Source organism: Callithrix jacchus, chromosome 9 (genome assembly GCF_049354715.1).
Source record: "Callithrix jacchus isolate 240 chromosome 9, calJac240_pri, whole genome shotgun sequence".
NCBI lineage: Eukaryota > Metazoa > Chordata > Mammalia > Primates > Cebidae > Callithrix > Callithrix jacchus.
Genome location: NC_133510.1, coordinates 101,830,443 through 101,846,572, shown reverse-complemented (window position 1 = coordinate 101,846,572; position 16,130 = coordinate 101,830,443). Strand labels below are relative to the sequence as shown.

At 44.7% G+C, this 16,130-nt stretch overlaps 1 protein-coding gene across 14 annotated transcripts in view; it reads left to right on the top strand.

Annotated features, from left to right (window-relative positions):
• Positions 1-16,130, top strand: part of ANKS1B (ankyrin repeat and sterile alpha motif domain containing 1B) — a 1,309,735-nt gene that overhangs the window by 1,288,784 nt on the left and 4,821 nt on the right. For 5 of the 14 annotated variants that reach the window (XM_009004428.4, XM_009004425.4, XM_009004418.4 and 2 more), the window contains 2 exons: positions 2,276-2,443; positions 7,625-8,806. In XM_009004428.4, coding sequence (XP_009002676.1) covers positions 2,276-2,443; positions 7,625-7,735 — 279 coding nt within the window. In that variant the 3' untranslated portion in view covers positions 7,736-8,806. Of the gene's footprint in view, positions 1-2,275; positions 2,444-7,608; positions 8,807-16,130 lie in introns of those variants that run through there. The other 9 variants (XM_009004427.4, XM_009004422.4, XM_054239238.2 and 6 more) reach the window with 3 other exon arrangements.

Sequence of the window (16,130 nt, the reverse complement as noted above, 5' to 3'; positions counted from 1 at the left end):
ATTCTGAGAGTACAGAAGTCAGAAGCCCCGCCTGCCTTTCAGAGGGGACCCACGCGAACACTAAGAGGCAAAGCTGACGGTGACATGAGTGCCAAGTGTAGGCAGTGGAAAGAGTTTAGCCCTCTTTGTGCAGTGATGGTCAGAGCTGTCTCCCAGGCCTCCTCCACTATCATTTGCTGGTGCGTTACTAATTTACTAGGCTGACTCATCTCTGGAGGCAAACACAGGCTGTGTTCATTGCAGGGAAGTGCTCAGCTTGCTGTGCAAGGTGCAGTATCTCCAGCAGGCAGATATCTGTCTTGTAGGGTCAGTATTTCCTAACAACTTGCTTAAAAGGAAACAGACACATCCTCTCTCAAACCAACTCTCAAGCTTCGAGGCATTTTCCCCACTTGGTTCTGAGACCATCACAATTGATCTGGCATGGATCTGAAATCTGGTTAGTCTAGAAACCTTGGGCCTCTTCCCCATGGCTTCAGAAGGCACCATCCTGCATCGTCATCAAATGGGAACAATCACAAAAACGTCTCCCCAGTAGCAGTGTGGGAATTGGGCCCCCTAGAGCGCTTGATGAGGGTGGAGATGGGCAGGAACAGAGGGCCAGCCTTGTTGCAATATCAGCATCAGCAGAATGACATTTCTCTGATTTTTGAGAAACCATGAGCAGACATTCTAGAGACATTCATCAGAATGAAAAGTTGGGGCAGACTGTGCCTGCTCTCAGCTGCCGCAGTGACCTTCAGAACACTCTCTCTAACCAGTACACATATGCTTCTCCGATGCTCTGTGACCTCGGGGTGTGGTGGACACCCTGCCTGTTTTGGGTCAGACAATGTGGTGGTTTCTCAGAGAAGACCAGGCGGAGAGTTCATGGAAGAAAAGGCAGAAATCAAAGATATAGATTTGGAGAAGAGAAGAAAGCTAGAAATCGTCTTGAGAAAAGGACTGATTGAAGGTTGGAAGAAAAGAACTTTTCTCCCAGGCGCTGCTTGGCGTGGCATCTGGCCTGACAGAATCTCCTGTCTCTTGCTGATTTGATGATAAAATATAGAGTGGACCCACAGGGAGAGCAAAAGCCTCAAGAAATAGCTGGGGAACTGGCTCTGCAGGAGCACTGTTTGCTGCTCACTGCTGCGACTGTGAGCCGCCACAGCAGCATGACTAATGCCTCTCCTCTAGGCCTAAATTAGATTTTGATTGTGTTTCATAGATGTTCACGGAATCACAGATGTTTGAGGTAAAAAGACCCAAACTTCTCAGAAACACCTCCTGTGGAGTGTGTGGGTCATCCTCATAGGCAAGGCTGAAGCGCTCCCAGGACTCAGTGGAAATACCAGAAGTAACCCCTTCCCTTCCAAGGCCTCAGGGGCAAACCAGCTGCCTACAGGATTGCTCTGAATGGTGTGGACTCCTGGGACCAGTAGGCTGTGGGGTCTGCTCCTCCTGAGGCTAACCAGGGGGCTCTAAGTAAGTGTGCCCTATCAGTGTGTAAACCAAAAAGTAGCCGAGACAAGGTCTCAGTCAATTTATTTTGCCGAAGTGAAAGATGCACCCATGACACAGCCTCGGGAGGTCATGACATTATGTGCCCAAGGTAGTTGGGGCACAGCTTGGCTTTATACACTTTAAGTCAGTATGTGTAAGATGTATGTTGGTTTGGTCCGGAAAGGCAGGATAACTAGAAGGGGGAAGGGAGCTTCCAGGCCGTAGGTAGATAAGAGACAAACAGTTGGATTATTTTGAGTTTCTGATTAGCCTTTCACTGAATACACAATTTATAGGAATAGTCACTTATTCCTTAGTCTGGGTTAGTGAAACAACAGGGCAAAGGAAGCAATCAGATACGCATTTATCTCACATGAGCAGAGGGATGACTGAGTTCGGTCTTTCATCCACAGGAAATTTCCTTGTGGGCAAATTGTGAGGGAAGAATGTAGCTTTTTTTTTTTTTTTTTTTTTAATCTTTGTAGCTATCTTATTTAGGAATTGAATGCAAGGAAGCTTTGCCCAATGCAGTTCCCAGCTGAGTTTTTCGTTTGTCTTAGCGATTTGGGGGTCCCAAGATTTTCCTTTTCACAAGTGGCTAATGCCTGGTATAGACCCCAAGTTGGACCTGCAGTGTCCCATTCTTTGTAGATTTCCACTGAATCACTGCTGCCTCCATTGAAGTAGTTTAAGCTCCTCACTAGCTCATCTCCCTCAGTGTTCCTCAGCCATTCAACCCATTCTGATTTGTAGTGTGCCAGTACCAAATGCTTTCTCATTTTTCTTGCAGAATTTAGCCTACGAAATCATCTTAACCCTGGGACAGGCCTTTGAAGTCGCTTACCAGCTAGCACTACAAGCAAGAAAAGGGGGACACTCCTCCACACTTCCAGAAAGCTTTGAAAACAAACCCTCCAAACCCATCCCCAAGCCCCGCGTTAGCATTCGCAAGTCCGTGGTAAGTAGAAAGATACAGATGTTCTAAAAGCCTTGAACAGGAGGGAAAGGGGCTGCTAACCAGGCCCTTGCATGGTATGGGTGCCATTAGAATCCAGGGCCTCTTCTTGATCCTTTCTCTTGGCCTCCTCCCAGCATGTCTCCATCATTATCTCAGCCTGGTTCCTACCAAGTCTTGGGGACCATCTTCCTCAGCTTGCAGCCTACAGAGAAATCCACTTTCTTAGTCACCTGCAGCAACCCTATGAAGGGTCTCAGCAGCAGGTACTTGTTCTTGGTGAATCCTACCTAAAGGGTCAGGAAAGCTTGGGAGCAGTGTTCCTTGAGGCTTCAGCCAGCATCCCATCAGAGGACAAAGCCTCCTGCAAGTCCCTGGCCTCCAGAGAGGTGTGCAGAGATACACAGTGATGATATCCTCAGTCCCCAGCTAGAGGAAGCTGGATGCACAGGCTGCTCTGCTATATGCAAGGCCTGTGCCATGGCCCGGGTGCTTTGCCTGACACAGCTGAGGCTTCCTGCAGTGTGGTGACTGTTCAGAGGGTGCAGCCCCGCCTTCTCGGCATCTGCCTTCCTCCAGGAATTTCCTCCCCTTCCCTCCCACAGGCTCTGCAGACATCCTGTCCCATCAGGCTTGCATGACTTCAAAGCGGCCTCCTCTGGTAGTAGCAATATCCAAAAGCTGGAAGTTTCCCAGCCAGCCTCCCATCTGGTTTCTGCCCCGGCTGCCGTATTGCATCCTAGAAACCCTGGGACTCCCCCAGAATGCATTGCTCTCACGCCCCCAAATCCTTCCATCTGGAACTCTCTCTCCTCCTCCTCACCAGCCCCCACCTCCACTGTCATGGGGGAACAGCAGCATTTTTAACGTTTGCAGGGAGGCACCTCCCTTTGTGACCATGCAGTTCTTGTTTACAGTCTTCTTTTGGGGCCCTACCCCTGTCATTCTTCTTGGCAACATCAACATCCACAGGGATGACCCCTCCAGCATATGGTCTCACAGTTCCTTGTCAGTTTACGTTCATGATCTTTCCCTCCGGCCCCAGCCGTTCACTCCCATGCCCATCACACATTACTGATCATGCCCAGGAGCTGCACCTCCTCTGAAGTCTTTCTTCCACCACCACCCTCTGAGACCCTGACCCAACCCAACACACTAGCTCCCAGTTCTCTATCTCCAGCCCTGGGCATCTCCCAACTCCAGATTCATGTGGCCAACTTCTTTCACATTTCCACCTTGATGCTTCACAGACAGCTGAAACTTAGCATGTATAGAACACAATTCCTGATTTTCCCCTCAAACCTCTTCTCACTATCTTCCCCACCCCACAGCCACTTACCACGTTACTGAAGCCCAAAGTCTACAAATTAGCCTGGATTCCTGCCTTACCCTCACCTCTCTATCCAACCCATGAGCAGATCCCATCCATTGCACCCCTAAAATATATCTCAGTCCACTCTTCCCCACTTCCTCCATTTCTCTTCCAGTTGGGGCCACTTGGCCCCAGGCCTATGCAGTATAGCTCCTCGAGACTCCCCTCCCGACACAGCAGAAATCAGTCATAGCACCCTGTGCCCCAAGTACCCAGAATGCAGTTTCCCACCACGGTCCTCTTTGATGCTCAGGTCTTCCCGTTCCTTGACTATATAATGCTCACACCTAACCGAGGCCTTTAGGCCACCTGCTCCCCACACCTGGAATATCCTCCCCAGATTTCTGCATGGCTGACTCCATCTTATCATTCAGGTCTCGGCTACTTGAAGAGGCGGATGTCCTGACCATCCAGTCTGACATAGACCCTCAGTCATCTTCAAGCATGTCATCTACTTTTAATTCTGTATAGCACTTATTAATTGAGGGGCTTTTTTTAACTGAAGGCTTGTTTATTGTCTACCTCCCTCCACAAAAATGTAAGTTTCATGTGCACAGGGACCCTACCTGTCTTGCCACCACCAGAACCAGGCCCATAGCGGGTGCCCAGTGAATATCCGTGGATGAAGAAATCAGGGCCTGTGGATGGATTTCACACGTATATCTTTGAGACTGATTAGGCTGTTAAGTGTCCAGGAATTTGCAGAATGTTTTTGAGATTATCTCTTAGACTATTGTATTCATTCTCATGTGGGCTGAATAAATCTCTTCACAGCAGGTGCCTCTATCTGACCTCACCCCGGTCCCCATAGGCTTCTTCCAGAAGAGTACAAAGGGTTGGGTGCCATAAGAGCTTATAGAATATTCATTCAGATGCCTTCACTGGGAAATAGGAAAATACACAGTGAATAATACTTATATCATTTACCTGCTTCAAGGTCAATCCCCCTCGACAGGCATTAGTATTCTAGTTCCCTCAGCTCTGGGCATTTCTTGGTAAGAAATATTCAGTGACCCTAAGAACACGTGAGGTCCTTCCCACAGCCTTATGAAGAAATAGTCAAAGCATGGTAGAAGGCAGCTGCAGAGCTCATGGTGCCAGAGAAATGGGAGAGGGCTTCCCACAACCCCAGACTCTGAGCAGAGCAGGCAGCTAGGACAGGGCAGGCAGACCTGGACACCCCAAAGGAAGAGGCAGCTGTGGTGTAGATCTCACCCTGGGGTCGTTCCTGAGAGCAGACAGCCTGGTCCAACCCCAGGAGTGGCCTGTTGTATTTGTATGCACAGAGACACCCAGTCATCTTCAAGCATGTCATCTGTGTAGCATTTAATTCTGTGTAGCATTTATTAATATTAAAACCATTTTAGAACCCACCTGGCTTTGGCTCAAGGCTCAGCCTGACTGGGCCCCTGCTCACCTCCTCACCCTCAGTTGTCTGCCCTCCTGATTCCCAGCCTGTAAACTGACCCCAACCCCTCAACGACCATTTTCCCTTACCTCTGGGACTCTTTTTTATTGCTATGTGGTATTTTGACACATGTATGCAATGTGTAATGATCACGTTAGTAACTGAGATACCCATCTCAAACATTTTTGTGTTGAGAAATTACAATTCTATTTTTAAATATACAATAAATTATTGTTGACTATAGTCACCCTACTGTGCTATCAAATACTAGAACTTACTCCTTCTATTTAACTGTCTCTTTGTACCTATTAACCAATTTCTCTTCATCCCTACTCTCCCTTCTTCACTTTCCAACCTCCAGTAACCACCATTCTACTCTATCTCCATGAGAACCACTTTATATAGCTGCTTCCACATATGAGAACGTACAATGTTTGTCTCTCTGTGCCTAGCTTATTTCACTCAACATGATGATCTTCAGTTCACCCATGTTGCCACAAATGACAGGATCTCATTCTTTTTATGGCTGAAGAGTACTCCATTGTGTGATTATACCACACTTTCTTTACCCATTTGTCCATTGATGGACACTTAGTTTGATTCCATGTCTTGGCTGCTGTGAATAATTCTGCAATAAATATGGGAGTGCACATACCTCTTTCATATACTGATGTTTTTATATATATATATATATACACCCAGTAGTGGGATTGCTGGAATAGATGGTAGCTCTGTTTTTAGTTTCCTTGAGGAACCTCTGTGCTATTCTCCATAGTGGCTTTACTAATTTATATTCCCACTAATGGTGTAGACGTGTTTCCCTTTCTCTGCAGCCTCACCAGCATCCGTTATTTTTTGTCTTTTTGATAGTAGCCATTCCGATGGGGGTGAGATGGTGTCACGCTATGGTTGTCATTCACATGTCCCTGATGGTTAGTGATGTTGAACAGTTTTTCCTATACCTGTTGGCCATTGTATGTCATATTTTGAGAAATGTCTGTTCAGTTCTATTGCCTACTATTTAATCAGATTGGAGTTTTTTTTCCTATTGAATTATTCGAGTCCCTTATTTATTCCGGTTACTAATCCCTTGTCAGATGGATACTTTGCAAATATTTTCTCCCATTCTGTAGGTAGTCTGTTCGCTTTGTTATTTCCTTTGCTGTGCAGAAGCTTTTTCGCTTGATATAATTCCATTTGTCTATTTCTGCTTTTACTGCCTGTGCTTTTGAGATTTTACCCAAAATATCTTTGCCCAGACCACTGTCCTATAGTGTTTCCCCAGTGTTTCCTTCCAGTTCTTTCATTGTCTCAGATCTTCTGAGCCTTTAATCCATTTTGAGTTGATTTCTGTATATGGTGGAAGATGAGGCTCTGTTTCATTCTGTGTAAAGATTATTCTGCGACTTCCGCATGTACCATTTCATCTACTTCAAATGCCCCCTTCTCCTGTCTTCAGGCAAATACTTGCTGGTCCTTTGGCTGTCCGTTTAAATATTACCTGATTCTTTCAATACCATTTATTCAACAAGTATTTATTGTATGCCTACTATTTAGGGGGTTGCCAAGAGCTTTCCTGCGTTTTGGAGAAAATGGCAGGGAACAAAACAGAATCCTGTCTCCATGAGCATACATGGCAGTGGAGGATGAACAAATAAATATGAGGTGACACATGTGGCAATAAGTATTGTGAAGAATAAGGCAGAAGAGGAGAGCCAAAAAAAAGTTGGGGTGCTTTTTGTAGGAGCAAACAGGTAAGGCTTCTAGGAAGAGAGGTGGCAATGGAAGTGGCATTCGAGCAGAGATCTGAATGGCATTGGAGCATAAGGCATGCAGGTGTCTGAAGAAGGGAACGTGGGCAGAGCAGAAGAAGAGCTTAGAGGCCCTGGGCATGGGCTTGGTGGGCAGAAAGAGCAAGGAAGCTGTGTGGCTGGAGCACAAATGTCAGGTGGCCAGGGGTACTGGAGATCACAGTGAGGAGTTCAGGTTTTGTTCTGACTGTGATGGAAACCACTCAAGAGGGAGAGCTGGGTATTGGCATGGCCTGATTCACCTCCTCCAGGAAGGCCCCTAGCTCCCGAGGTGTGTGCCCATAGGGTGCCCCCTCTTCCCCTCGTGTCTCACCTCTCAGCACTGAAATCCGCCTCTGTCTGCTCCCCGTCTGTGTGCTCACAAGGGCAAGGGCAAGGGCCGTGCTTCATTCACCATCACCCTTCGGTGCCCCACGCAGAGTTGACATGCGGTAAATGTGTGTCCAAAGAGCGAGCCCGCGAGCCGCCCAGACCAGCATCGCCGTCCCCGGCCTGGGGCGCGGGGCCTCGCGTGGGTTCGCCGGCGGCGTCCGCGTGCATGCGCGCACCCGCGCGGCGACCGTATAACAGGCATCAGCCTTTCTGTTTTAAAGCAGATCGACCCATCTGAGCAAAAGACTCTGGCCAATCTGCCGTGGATTGTGGAGCCGGGCCAAGAAACCAAGAGGGGCATTAATACCAAGTATGAAACCACGATTTTCTGATACTCGCCATCCTCCTGTCCTCGCGGTGCCTTGCTCGCCACGCAGTCCGGGAGCAGGCTTTCCTTCGCGCCTCTGCGTCCACCCAGCCCAGGAGGAAGACTGCTCTGAGCGTGCGGCCTCGTTACGGGCGAAAGGCCACTGGCCATTCCTGGGGAAGTTCTTTCTGCACCAGTGACGGAAAACGCCAAGACTTTCCAGTCGCAACCCCTGAGAGGCGTGAGTTGAGATGGGTTTTCCCTGATGCTCCCGACTCCCCTCCCCACCACCTCCCAAGGTATTTCTCATGACTCCGCCCCAGTACTTGCTTTGCTTCATTTGGGGATAATACCTTTTCTTTAAAAAAAAAAAAAAAAAAAAAAAAGGAAAGGGGATCTCTAATACTGCCTAATAAAAGTATGTTTTCACTGTCAGCAGTTTTAAAAGTGAAATCAGAGCAGCACTACCCCTCCCACCTCCAAAGCATCTGTAAAGTCATTCTATCATTGAGTATCGTTTAATGCAAAAGGACAAAAACAAGTCCCATGATATGATTGCCAGGAGATTCTATTTCCCGATTTCTATATTTGTGGATTTTATATGTAATCAACTATGTCAGAGAAAGAAAACCTTTCAACCAAATGATTGGTTCAAAGGAAAGAATGATTCAAAACAGAGGAATTTATTATGCACAGCAAAATGTGTCTTGTATTAAATATTTTTATTAAAAGAATGTTTCATTAATGCATTGATAAGAAAACTAGGTTAGTTGTGAGGGATGTTTCTGGTTTCATTTCAAATAATTAAATTTCTACTGCTACTACCAAGAGGACTGGCTCAGTGGTGGCAAAATACTGGTGATGCTCCCTAGAGCAGGAGACCCGGAAGTGCTGAAACAGCCATCAGCCTGCCAAGATTGTTTTTTAAATCTTCACAGTGTTTTAAAGAACATGTTAAAAAAAAAAAAAAAAAAATCTAGTGCTCCTGCTGTCAAGATTTCTGTCATGGAAACCTTGTTTGAGAAAGGTGTTAATAAAATTCTATTGCAAAAATTTCTTTTTCTAGAAAAACAAATACAAAAAAAAAAAAAAGAAATTCCAAAGTAATAAATCTTTTCTTGAGACAAACAGAAAAAAAAGTTTGCTTACTATTTGATTAAATAAAATTTACTTACATTTCTTTAAGGTATTTTAATTTTTTAATGTCTCTGTGGAGTATTTGTATGATACCATAATGTATATTTATGTAGAATCAAATTATATAAACAGTATCAATATCATTATAGAAAAAAAATAACATTTTAATGTATATTGTTCTAACAATCACATTGTGAATCATTTTGAAATTCATTATAGCGATATTGATAAATTGTGGAATTGTCTTAATGTTTTTTTATTAACTGATATTATTTTAAACCTAACTGAGATGATCAGTTACATTCATCAGTTGGTGAGTTTTGAAGAATAACTAAATTTTATTTCAAACTGACAAATGTATATGGTTTTAGTTCAGTGTTGAAGAATTTTAATACAATATTAAATTACTTGAACTGAACAGTTCCTTGTATATATTTTGCCTATTCACTGTTGATATGTATGTAGCTAAATGAGAGTTAAATAACACTAAGCTATGGTACCAAGAGGCAATTGTATAGGAGAAAAGTCAATAGGAGCGTTGCCGAAACAGAAGCATATGTGTAAATAAGCTTGGGCTTCCAGTTATAAATTTTGTAATTTTTGTCATTATTTATATCCTATAAAAAAAAGCACACAAAAATAAAACAGAAGTTGTACAGCCCATGGTGCTTGGCATCGTTCTGTGAGCACCTTCCCCACTCCCATTAAGGAGCAGAACCAAAGGCCCAGGCTTCTCAGCATCTACAGCTAAAGGGACTCCTTTAATTGGCAAAATTGTTGAGACAAGTTGCACAGTTTTAAGTTCAACTAGGCTGAGAAAGATACACAGGACTCTGAAACTTCAATTTCAGTCCAAAGCCCCCGTTGCCTTCTTTTAAATATTAAAGCAGATTGAAAGGAGGAATTGTCAAAATAGGCATCTCTAAAGGAGAGAGGACCACCAAACTGGATCGCTTTTGTAGCGTGGCATCGATGGTATGTTTGGAAAAACATTATCTACATGGTAATCAGTACTTTCATTTTTTTCTAAACACACAGCAGCCCCATAGACCAGAGCAGAGCAGGGAAAATGAAGGATTTGTGGCTGATTTTCTTCAAGGGGAAATTTGACACATTGATAACTTCAATAAGCATGGTCAGGGGTTCATTGAATGCTAACATTACTCAAAAAAGGACTTGAATTCAATTACTCCATTTAATTGTTTCTCATTAAATTGTATTCTATGATAAATTTGAGTGAATGAACCCTATGAAAATTGTCCCTAGTTAGTTCATTAATAAGTCATAGAAATGATTTTTCTCAAGACACACAAGATTTTCTCAAGTTGTAATACTTGAGAATATTGCTGGTATAATGTTTAGCTAAGAGGGAGCAGAAGACAGGCTTGGATAAAGGAACACATGGCCAAACCCTCAAAAATCAATAAAAATTCACACCTGAATTCAAGGTAGCATCACTCCTAAGCTATTTCTGAAAAGGAATGAAAATCTGATAAGTGGTCTAGCCTCAAGAGAATTACAATGGCCGTGTTCAGGAAATCTGTAGGAAGAAGGCCTTTTTTCAAAAAAATCAAATTTCTAAGTTCTCTTTTTACATAGGCTAGTCATTATGTTTCCTAGAAAAGTTAAGCAACCTGAAGGTTCTAAACACATTTTTTGAAATAAAATTGGGTAACTAGCCTACACAGCCAGCACAGAGTCTACGTGCAGCAAGGCCTCATTGGCCCAGTCCTGGCTCCAGTCCTGTCTCCCCAGCAGCCACCCAGCCCCACATTTACTGCTGTCGGTGCCTCTAGGCAAATGAAGCCAAGCATCTGCCTACCCCAGCAACGGACTCCTGCTTCCCACAGAAACCAGTTCCAAAGCAGGCAGAGACAGTGCTTTGAACTTGCTCAGGCCTTTTGGCTGTCATCATATTGTGATTCCATTAGTAACTAGGAGATGGAACTTATTTTTGTGGCTGAAATAACCCTAAGACTTCGGTGCCATCCACTGGAATGCCAATTCCACTTAGCTGTTTCTGTCGTCAGCTCAAGTCAGTCTACTTAATGAGAACTCACTCTGTGCTTAATGTGGCATCATTTTCCTTAGAGTTGCTTCTGCAAAGATGATCATTCTACACCCAACATATTGCACTCAGTGTGCAACTCATCAAAAATCATAGCTACAGATTATTAAAAGTTTTTTTCTCTCCAAAACCCAAGAGACCTATGTTTGGGGGAAAAAGGAAAAAAAAAAAAGCTGCAACGGCATTTAACTTTCCAAGAGTAGTTAATGACCAGTGATGTGAAGACTCACACATCAGGCTAAACTAAGAGATCCTTCATTTGTCATCTCCAATGGGGTCCCCAGCGGAAGGTGGCGGCTGCAGCAGTGGAGGTTTTATCAGGGCTCCTAACTTCATTCAGATGGTGGAGGAGCGCGGGTATCAGATGACAGACTTCAGGAGTACAGACAAGCTAATGTACATGTTCCAAGCCCCGCTATTTAGGACATCTTGAAGTTCTATCTCATCACCACAGTAAGAACAAGCGGAGATGGAGTCAGATTTTACAACCAAAGTCAGCTCACAATGTGGTAATAAAAACCATTCAAAGCAATCCATATTCAATACCCTATTTAATTGTCCTCTGGATGTCTCAGGGCCTCAATCAAGTATCCCAACAGCTGCTCCCCAGGGAGCCTGCCTGCCTGCAGCCCTCCCTCTCCAGTGCCAGTAAGACATGTGGGAAGTCAAGAGGCCCCCAAGTAAGAGGCAGCATCAGCTGTTTTATGACATTTGAGAGGCGGATTTCTCTCCTCAAAAGTGCATGCTCAGTTTTCTGAGAGGAAAACAATCCCCATGTGCTATGTTAAGTCAGGGGAGACTGAGAAGAAAGGTACAAGTGGATTCAGGAATCCCATTTTGGCAGGCCATTTCTGGGGTGTGGGTTTGAGCAGGTTGCAAACTCACATGCCTTCCAAGCCATACAGGTGACATGAGTGAGTGGGGTGGCGACTGTGCCTCGTCTCAGGGGCAGCCACTGCTGAGTTCCAGCTGATTGTGGCCAGGCAGAAAGGAAGACCCTGGGTCCACAGATTTTCTGAGAAATCTGGATTTTTATGCAAAAATCATTGGGTTTTGAAGTGGCAGCAAACTCTATTTTAAAAAATAAGTGTGAGCCACACAGAACTCATCTGTGGGCTGGGTGTGGTCCATGCATCACTTGTTTGTGAACTCGTTGAGTAGCTTTATGACTTTCTGAGATTCCATGAAACTTCAGCAACCTCACAGCTAGATGCCCAGTTACTCATCAGGAGAACAGTGTTCGTGGCTGGGGTGAGTGGGTGGAGGAGGCAGAGATTCAGGGGTCGGTGACATTTGTTGAATTGCTGTTATTTACCAGGTTTGTTTTGGGGAGTATCATTTAGGGCTTGAACTCGGGACTAGTAGCAAAGACCAGCAATAACAATGTCTTAAATGAGGTCGGCGTTGAATTTTCCCTCATGTGACATGAACTTCAGAGATAGGCAGTATAGAACTGGAATTGTAGCTCTATGATATCATTGAAATCTCCCAATCCTTCTAATATTTCTACTCCACCATCCTTTGGAAGTGGCATCTAGCCTCAAGATTGCCTCATTATCACAAAATGGCTGTTGGAGCATCCTCCAGAATACACATATCCCTGGCATTAGAAAAGATGGTAAAGACCATAGGATGGAAGCATTGTTCAGCTAAATAAGGCAAACTTTTAAGAGCTTTCCTGGAAGCTCCACCCTATAACTTCGGCATACAGCTCATTGGCCACTCCTATGTAGGAGGATGGAAAATGTGGTTACAGTTGTTTTATATGAGCACACTGCAGCCCCCGACGATGCAGGGGTTGTCAGTGAGGGAAAGGGGGAGATTGGATATTGGGGTGGTCACTGGCAGTGTCTACCACAATGGGAATCATCACAGTAATATCTAAAAGGCAAATGCAAGCATACACAGGTGAGACACTTGAACAGAGAAAGCAGTGCCTGTAAGAGGGATTGGTGATCATCCTGGCAGAGTTGCTTTATAAATTAGCCACCACATTTGACCAGGAAAGATCCCCACAGCTGCATTAATATGCATACCAAACATCTTTGCTGCCAGGAAAGCTCCTGAGAATGTCACGGGCAGAGCAGGCACCAAGGGGCATGCTGCATCCGCAGACATCACAGCGCCATGGGCTGTGCAGAGGGAGGGGACTGGCAATGACTTGGTTGGGCATCAAGGGTGAGAGTAGAGGGCCCTGGCTCTCAACCTCCGCTGCACGCTGGAATCACCCAGGAAAATTTAAGGGCTCCATAGGAAGTGAATCCTTGAGATTAACCCATTTGCTGAAGTCACACCACTGGAATGTTAGTGCAGCCAGGGTTGAACTCACATCCACTTGATAGTCAAAGCCACGCAGATACCACCACACTCCCAAGCTACTGGCCCCAGCAACAAGCCCAGCGTCTTTTCTCCTCTCATTCCCAGTCCTCCTTACTACTTAATGGGTGTATGCATCACCCAAAGAGAATAAGGTTTAGGCTAGTTCAAAAGAAAGCAGGTGACAGCCTTCCTGCTAAGCAAGGTCTGTCTCCTAAAAGCCAATGGCCATAAGGAGGCGGTAGAGGAGAGTGCCTGGAGAAAGCTAGCTGCCATGGAGCAGAAGCAGCAAGGTCCCAATTTGTAAACCATGGAGATTTGGGCAGCACAGGAATGGGGGTTTGTAACTGAGACACAAGATAATTATTATGCTGCTTACTGAGACCCATATCAGACTCTTGACATTTTTCTAAGTCCCACAAAAGCCTTGTACATTAGGTTCCCTATTTGACAAATCAGGAAAGTGAGGCTCTGAGGGGCTACATCTTTTCAAATGAAAGGAAAAGGAGAAAGGGGAGACGAAATCAAGATGGCAGAAGAAAGCACACAGATCCACTAGCTCAGGGCTGCCACTAATTTGAAATAAATCCCTTAAAAGTTTCAAAGTAGAAACAGGCTCCTCCAAAGGGAAGGCAACAGTAGCTCCCCTACCTACGCTGCTCAATGCCTGAATCACCCGAGAATTGAGAGCAGGTTCAGCAGTGGCCAGGTGCTGGCAAATCCAACGCATTCTCCCACCTCTCCAGTCCATTGGCTTCTATCAGAATGTTCCTGCTGCTTTTTTTCAAAGAGCAATCTCTACAGGCACAGATAGAAATTAATCAGACTACCAAAAGTAGAAGCCCCTTGGGAGCAGACAGCATCTGGTGTCTTCTGAAAGCTGAGTAGTGATGCATCTGTCCTGATTCAAGTGAGTAATGAATGAAATGCAGAACTGAAGTGATGCTCTTGGACCCTCCAGCCCAGGGGCTTCAATGAGAAGGTATAGGGAGTGTTACCCAGTGGAGACAGAAGGCCATGGACCAGAAACCCAGCTCTACCACTTTGCTCTGGGGCCCCGGAAACCTAACCTCTCTGCATCTGTTTCCACACCTACGAAAGAGAGGTAACACCTTGCAGCACTGTCATGATTCAGTTAAATAATGTATGGAAAGTGCCCAGCCTGTGGGCTTGGCACATAAAAGGCCCTCAAAAAATAGTAGCCCCCTTCCTTCCTTCTAAAACACTTGGTATGTGTCCAGAGGTTAATTAACAGAGAGTAGGTGAAGGGCTTAGAATCACTGCTAATTGAAGGTGAATATAAGAACATCTCCAAAACCATCACAAAGCTAATGGATGACCTTCCCCAGCTAGTGAAACCCAAGCCCTATGACTCCCAGGCTGGTGTCATCTGCCACTAAACCAAGGAATATTCTACTTGAGACTGTAACTGACATGTGACTTACAAGCCTAGGGAGTCTTAGCCTTTCTATAAAGAATAGCAGATTTGGATTCTAGTCCTGGCTTTGTCACTGATTAGCTGCTGAGGTTTAGTTCTTCCTCTAAAAACTGAAGCTGCAGTCTGCAGATCCACTCAACTCCTATGAAGATAAGGGAGAGCTGGGCAGTGCCTGGAGTGAAGCGACAATAAACATTTGAATGAATGAAGGAGGCAAACATGTGCTCCTACTCCTCAGAACAGCCACCTCAGCACTGAGCAGGAGTCTCTACTCAGCTGCTCAGTGTTTTCTAGTTTGAACCCCCAGACCCAAACTCAGGCCTTGACCATCCTCTCTAATTACATATTCTAGCCCTGGGTGATTGAAATTAGAGGCAAATTTTTCTGTTCATTTCTATGTGATAAGTAGCATTCCCAGTACTGAGGGCCTGACCTCATAAATGAATTTACAATGAACACCAATGACTCGTTTTCCTGAATCATAATTGAAATGAAAATTTCCTAAGTTCTGGTCTCACATCATTTGACTCAGGTGCAAGTCATTGTTGTTGCCAAATGATTCAAAGGCCTGGTCTCTGCTGAGCCTCAAATGTGACCCCCTTCTTCCCCTCTCGTGTGAGCATATACAGTAATTCTTCTGTAGTTAAACTCATAGCCCAAGAGCAGCAGATTTTCTAATTCAGGCATTTTAATAACTGTTTAGTATATCCATGGTCCTAAGAAGAGGGGTTATGAGCAAGGAATGTGTTCCAGTGACAATCTTCAGAGACTAAGAATTATTAGAAAATCATTTTCTCCTTCACTAAAGGTCAGTGAGTAAATTATAATATAAAACGTTTGCTGAATAATAGACGGCCATACTTGCTGACTTAAACACTGCAGGGATATGTTTATTCATTTTATATAATTTGGCAGCAAACCTCTTTTATCCAAGTAAAGTTTTACTTTCCCCTAATGATATTTCACAGAAAACGGCCAAACTAAAATGGCAAGATAAAATGTTGGTGATATGCTTCATCTTCATTTGACAGCCTCATGATATCCTCATGGAAAGGGAGAACGGAGACTGTTATGAAGACATGGGCAAATTCAACCCATGGAACTCAGGGATTCATCCCACAACTGTTTACTGAGGCCCTCACTGCAATGTTAGGCTCATGTTAGACTCTACACTCCTGGCTTTCAAAGAGCTTACAATTTACTGGGGACCTCAATAAGCAAGCAATTCCAAGACAACAATAAAGGCCATGAGAGAAAAGAGAATGCTAGGAGAGGGCAGGGCAGACCTTCAGCCCTTGAGGGTCATCTCAAAGAATTTGTGAAACAGGGAGTTAGGGGGAAAAAGAAAACTGACGAGAGAAGGACAGCATAGAGAAACAGCTACAAAAGAGAACACCGAGCAGGTCCAGGGTTTAAACTGAAGTGCAAACACAAAGTTTAAACAGAGAAGTTTAAACGGAT